Source organism: Olea europaea, chromosome 5 (genome assembly GCF_002742605.1).
Source record: "Olea europaea var. sylvestris chromosome 5, O_europaea_v1, whole genome shotgun sequence".
In the NCBI taxonomy this organism is placed as follows: domain Eukaryota; kingdom Viridiplantae; phylum Streptophyta; class Magnoliopsida; order Lamiales; family Oleaceae; genus Olea; species Olea europaea.
Window position 1 is genome coordinate 9,740,138 of NC_036241.1, and position 6,000 is coordinate 9,746,137.

The 6,000-nt window shown below is 39.1% G+C and overlaps 1 protein-coding gene across 1 annotated transcript; it reads right to left on the reverse strand.

Moving 5' to 3' along the window:
• Positions 1 to 2,971: 2,971 nt before the first annotated feature.
• Positions 2,972 to 5,367, reverse strand: LOC111394575 (probable cysteine protease RD19B). Its single transcript, XM_023020442.1, has 4 exons — positions 4,877 to 5,367; positions 4,412 to 4,531; positions 3,757 to 4,003; positions 2,972 to 3,408 (listed from the first exon to the last, which is right to left on the reverse strand). The coding sequence occupies exons 1-4, from the start codon at positions 5,351 to 5,353 to the stop codon at positions 3,134 to 3,136; spliced, it is 1,119 nt and encodes a 372-aa protein (XP_022876210.1). The 5' UTR covers positions 5,354 to 5,367; the 3' UTR covers positions 2,972 to 3,133.
• Between the last annotated feature and the right edge of the window lie 633 nt (positions 5,368 to 6,000).

Consider the following 6,000-nt stretch of genomic DNA (forward strand, 5'->3'; position numbering starts at 1 on the left):
CATCAATTTCATAAGAGCGACATGGCCCCTCAGAGCCTTTCCCCTCTGATGCATTTTGGGGAGGTGGATGTGCCCCTCCCCACCTATCCCAATCCACTAGGTTTCTCCTCTCCCGCCTATTTCTAGGTGGAAGAGGTGCCTCTTGTTCTTCTTCTTACTCCTGCTCATGCACATATTGAGCTGACCTCTATATGGAGCGGACCCTATTGCTAGGATTTCGCCCTATTCGGTTAAAAATGCTAACTGACATCTGAGGTTTGTATTCTGGTGGGGAGTTTTTTCCCAACTATGGTTCTATCGCATGAGTACCTCAGGTATAGGAAGTGACATCCACTCCCACTTCCCTTTTAGTAGGGTGTTCTCTTTGGAGGCTTGAATGACCCCAGGCATGAGATACCGAGTTTTGTCCTTGAGCTGGGTACAGCCATTGTGGCATTGGAAAGCCCTACTGACCTTGGCCTTGCATGAAGAGTTCACGCATCTTTAGATTCTGGGCTGCAATGTCTCTCATGACTACAGCTATTTGAGTCATCCCTTCAGTAAGTGCTACTGTCCTGTTGCCTCAGTGACGTCGGTGATGGAGTCTCCGATGCGTGACATTGGTTTGGAGCACCTCTTCTTCAGAGGTGTCCCTACGCCCTACAAGATTTGCATTCTCGTTGCTATAACTCATTTTTTTCACTCCATTTTCAAGGGTGTTATGAACTTAGTGTGTAAGTTGACTTGGTTCTTTTTCAAGAACGTCCATTTTTCAAGATAAGTCGATAGTTTTCCGAATGGTAAATGAGAAATTCTTTGGTTGGAATTTTTTTACAGACGACGTCAATCTGTTGACCTCGCGAATTAGACCTAGATGTGGCCAACCGATAGCCACTCTAAGTGTTCCTCTCTATGCACCACAACACACAATCAGGAGCACACGGTTGGAACCAACGGGGGTGGTGGCTACCGCGTACACTCTAACGATAAAGTCAGTGGTCGATAATCGGAATGGTGCCGAAATTGTTCAAGAGAGTGGGGAGGAGAATATATAATGATTGGATGTGGAGAGCTAAGTTTAATATGAGTTTCATTACTTTTGGCTCTTGCCAAATCTTGATTATTTATGGACGAGGGGCACCGTTAGATGTAGGACATGTGTATGCATCTGACGACGTGAGACGTTTGCTCGTAGGCGTCAATCAGCCCGTCTAGAGTGGGCGGGTTATTAATTCTCCTGAGTTGATATAAAGTTGATGTCACATCAACTAGACCTATGGAGATGTCACATCCATAGAGGATCTAGACATAGATATGCTTCTGAAACTGGCGACGGAGTTATTTGTTAAGGAAGAACCTCGGAGAGCCAGATGCTTCGATTCCAGGGGGACGCTTTGGTTGCTTCAATAGATTTAGTTTGTAAAGAGTGTGCCTTGCGGTGCGTAAAGTTGGAGTTCAGTTGAGGTTGATGTCGCTTCGGAACCACTTCGTAGGGACACGTGGCGCACCATAGAGGATCGGAACTGACATTCAGAAGTGGTTTGGTGAGGGGCTTAACAATAAATAATTTATATTGTATGAGTTATGACTTATTATAATTTATCATTTATAAGTTTTGATTTGTGATTTGAGAATTTAGGTTTAGGAAATTAGGGATAAGTGAAAAAATTAATAGAGAAGATGCTGGGCTCAATTCAACCACGTGTATTCTGTTTTTTAATCAATTTTAATTAAAAAAAATAAATAGGGATATTTTGCATATTATGGAGCGATTTTTCAAAGTGAAATGAAAGTTCATACCTGGTTCTTCTAGTTCTAGTGGTGCATTAGTTGTTAAATAACACAAACAAGACTTGGGCTCAATTCAATGTGAATGATCTTGTATCTGATTCAGGGAAACACCCCCTATCGAGTCATACGATCTTAATATTAGAGATGTTAGGATGGCATACTTAGATAAAGGTCCTTGTCAATCACATGGACATGACTTTCCAAGAAGACTGATGGAAAATGATAATAGCTGTCCTCGAAAAGAATGGTTATCTGTAGGCTACATGCATCAAGATTTCATTGGGTTGAGTTCCAAAATAAATTTTACGAGGGAGATGGATACAAGTTCTATCCATTCTCATTTGCTTTGCTCAACGATGAGGAGGAATGATGTACCACAATAACTTAGGATTTATTAGTTCAATTTTATGTAAATGCGGATTTATATTGGTTTTCTCACCTCGACTGCACGCACTGAGAAAGCTGAAATACTGTATTCTGTTTACCATGGAACTAGAGTTTCTGCATTAATCATGCTCCATCTCTTCCCTATCTTGTATAACTGCCATTAAGAGGAATAAGCAGTTTTATTGTGAGGTATGTAGTGCAGAAATGGATTCCATGTGCTATGACTAATCATTGGATATATGATTTTAGCCTGGATTTGATAGTATTTGGATACTGTTGTTATTGTTGATTTATATGATTTCAATAGTGAACTTCTTCACAATTCCCTGGAAGTACATCTCTCGAGTCGTACATCAACGGTTGTACTACATGTACATTATAGTTTACATAGCGGTTTAGTTATGAATCAGAATTTCTTCAACCAAATAAAACAAAATAAAAAATTCACCTCTTTTTTACGCATCATTTGTATGTAAATCGTTATGTAACTCCATTATGTACGAGTAGCATTATTTGTACATCAAAGTGCTGCCTAGTTTTGAAATTTGGATGGTCACTTTCATGGGCGACCCTGTGCCTACATTCTTCCAGAGTACATTACTCAAAATTGTTGATCTGAGTATTTCTCATTTCACTGTAAATATGCATGTGCTATGCTATAAACATCTCATTACACCCACATAACTCTCGGAGTATGAACTACTCAATACTTCTTGTCAATATTTAATTGGGAAGAATAAATAATATGCATGTCAATTAAATAGTAGCAAGAGTACTAAGTTTTAGCATTCTAGGAATACTTGAAAATTTTCCATATTTTAAAGCAGATGAAGAAATTGGTTATAAATATATCTGGGATTTGTCTTGCACAGTACAATTGCTGGAATTTTTCTGGAAACAGTGTAAACTAATAAAGTTGCACTTGTTCTAATGTACAGAGTTGGCAAGAATCCCATATCAGTAGCAACTGATGTCCCTACTGTGAGGTGCTAACAGCTGCAACAGTTGAAACCATGGAATCCACTCCACAAATATTACGACCCTGGCAGATTTTGTAATATCCTTTCTCACCCCAGTTCTCTCCCCAAGAGTTCTTAATGATCCAGTAGGGCTTCTCTTGCATACGAATGGAAGCATACCCTGCCGATCCATATCCGACTAACAACACCCCGTGATCCAACCGCTTAGAACATATGAATGGGCATGAAACTCCCCCAACGTACGTCTGCATATAGAGAGCATTGATCGCCACTGCATCAGAGTGAATGAAACACAATGAGTTACAGCCGATGTTTTTAAAATCCGACTTGTAGATTGACAGATAATAAAGGTGGTTCAACTTGATATTGATTCAGTCAACTTGTGACGATTTAAACTGACTGGTAGACACTTTCAATATATGTTTAAAACTATCCTAGTGCAGGTCAGTTTCTAGTTTTTCCGATTGAACCAATTGGGTTTGGCTGGCTCCTTGCTGTGCCTCCTCAAAACGTTTCAAACATATGACGCAGTAAGTTTTAGGAGCAGTTGTACTAAGGTAATTTTACAGCATCAGGATGATATTATAGAGAAAGAACAATAGAAATAAGTAATAGTGACCTGCAAGAGGGCCGTTCTTGACAAGGTTTGCAGCAATTTGATCTTCATCAAGGGAGACAGCACTGAAATTACCAACCTTTGCAGCAACCTTTTTCTTGTCAAATTTGCAGGTTCCACGATCCGTGCCAGTGTAGGGATAGTCTTCTTCTCGCATGAGTCCACCAGCTTTGAGCGTGTACTCGAACGCACTATTCATCAGTCCACCGTTACATCCTGAGTCACATGAACCTGGTTCGTCTGGATCGCACTGCACATTGGTCAGATTAAGGTTATAAAGTGAGTATTTGAAGTGTCACATATCCTAATGACACACCCAAAGATAGAAAAAAGCATAAACACTTGTGCTTCTAGTCCTTTGCTTTGACAAAGTGAATCCAAGGGGATTATCTATTATGGAACCTATAGCAACTCTACCACACCATGACACTTTTGGTCTATGCCACAGTCCCCAGACTCCCCACTATTGAAGCTGGTTTTACCAAGCAGAGTACAATTAAAGAAGCTTCAGCTGAGTCTATTCAAAATGACAAATTGGATCAAGAACCACAAAAAAATGAAAAAACGATTCCAAGCGCCAAAACTAATGTGGCTCTACATCTAAAGCAAATAGTATTAAGAGACTCAAGGAAATGTATGTAAAGTTAAAGAAATGAACCTCATGGTCACAATCCACAAGCTGTTGCTCACTGAGGCTCACAAGCTTCCCTGTTGCAAGAAAGTTAGCACCTTCCAGTGCCCCAGTTGTGCTGAACGACCAGCATGATCCACACGAACCCTAGTTACCATTCATTCAATTCTTGAGAATCAGATTCATATGCATATAGGTAACAAATTGACAACAAAAAATTCCAAATCTAAATCTCCAAATTACAAATTCAAGGCCTTTTGGCATTCTTATTTTCCGAAAGAAAAAGACTAGTAGTCAAACTGCAAAGTGTGCAATGAAAATTTATCGCCCTAATTTACAAGTTATCAACCAATAATATTTCAATTTTCCGGGTCATGTTAATAAGCATAACAAAATCATTCAGATTTAGGCTCAAACAAAACTATATTAATCAAGGTTTAGACACTTGAAATAATTCATAGAAATTTCATCCAAATCTAAGAGTGCACGAACTTGATTCTTGACTGGCGCGACAGCACCATGCTCTCTCCAATCGAATTCCTTCGGAAGGTCATTGGTTGGCAGAATCGGAGCCTGCTTAGTGTCAGCGGGAAGGTGGAGATGCCGGTTGACCCCAAGGAAGTTACGACGAAATTCCTGCGGGGTGAGATCGGAAAACTGAGTGACCCCATGAACGGCGGAGGGATCAAGCTTCTGGTGTCGCTTGGCCATGCGCAGGTTAGCCTTGAACACTGAAAACCTATAATCGTGTTCCTCCTTAGTGGCGTACGCCTTTTGGAACCTCCTCTTGAATATCGTAAAATGATAATCGGCATTCAACAAATTATCATGATCAACGACTTGACGAATCAAAACATCGTCACCGTCGATGGTGTCTATGGTGAGGTCATCGTAGGCTAAGGCTAACAACCAAAACGACGACGAAAGGAGTAGAGAAGAGATGAAGAGAAAGGAGAAGCGTACAGCCATGGCTTCGTGTTGAGTATTTTCAGGAGCGTGAATGAATGGATATATATATAGATATACATATGAGTGTATCAAGTATACCGGTCAGGTTGCTTGGAACCGAAGGTAAGCTTGACCCAATGAAAATTTGACACGTTGTAGAATATGATTTGTAGAAAAATGATAAAGGTTGTTCTTTTTTATTTTTTTTATAGGTCATTCTCTAAGAAGTTGAAACGGTTATATGTTACATCAATTTGTTATGGTTTTACTTTTATATTACATCATTGGAGTGTTAGAAGGAGTATTTTCTTTTTATAGATTTAATAGGTTCATAGTTCCTCGGGATAAGTATAAGACGAGTAGTTGGTATGTTAGATGATATGAATACGAGTGTTCAAACTAACAATTGATGCATGTTATAATATTTTTGTTTATAAGATAAGTAATAAAATAGTTAAGAACTTGGTAAGATTTGGTGACTCGATAAAAATAAGGGTTGAGTTGAGCCAAATAGATAGAGCCTGAGATTATTGACTTATAATTATCATAAAATTATAAGTTAATTACACCTTATTAGTTTTGGCACACAATGATTATTGATATATCATTTGCAAGATTTATATCGATCTCAAATCTTTTGTATCAATATTAAATTTTAGAATAAATTT

Excerpts from the sequence above, each read along its gene's own strand:
- LOC111394575 (XM_023020442.1), bottom strand. The coding sequence starts at position 5,353 with ATGGCTGTACGCTTCTCCTTTCTCTTCATCTCTTCTCTACTCCTTTCG. Across the intron at positions 4,532-4,876 it reads TCGCGCCAGTCAAGAATCAA|GGTTCGTGTGGATCATGCTG; the intron begins GTTCGTGCACTC and ends AATGGTAACTAG. Across the intron at positions 3,409-3,756 it reads CAAGAACGGCCCTCTTGCAG|TGGCGATCAATGCTCTCTAT; the intron begins GTCACTATTACT and ends ACTCTGATGCAG.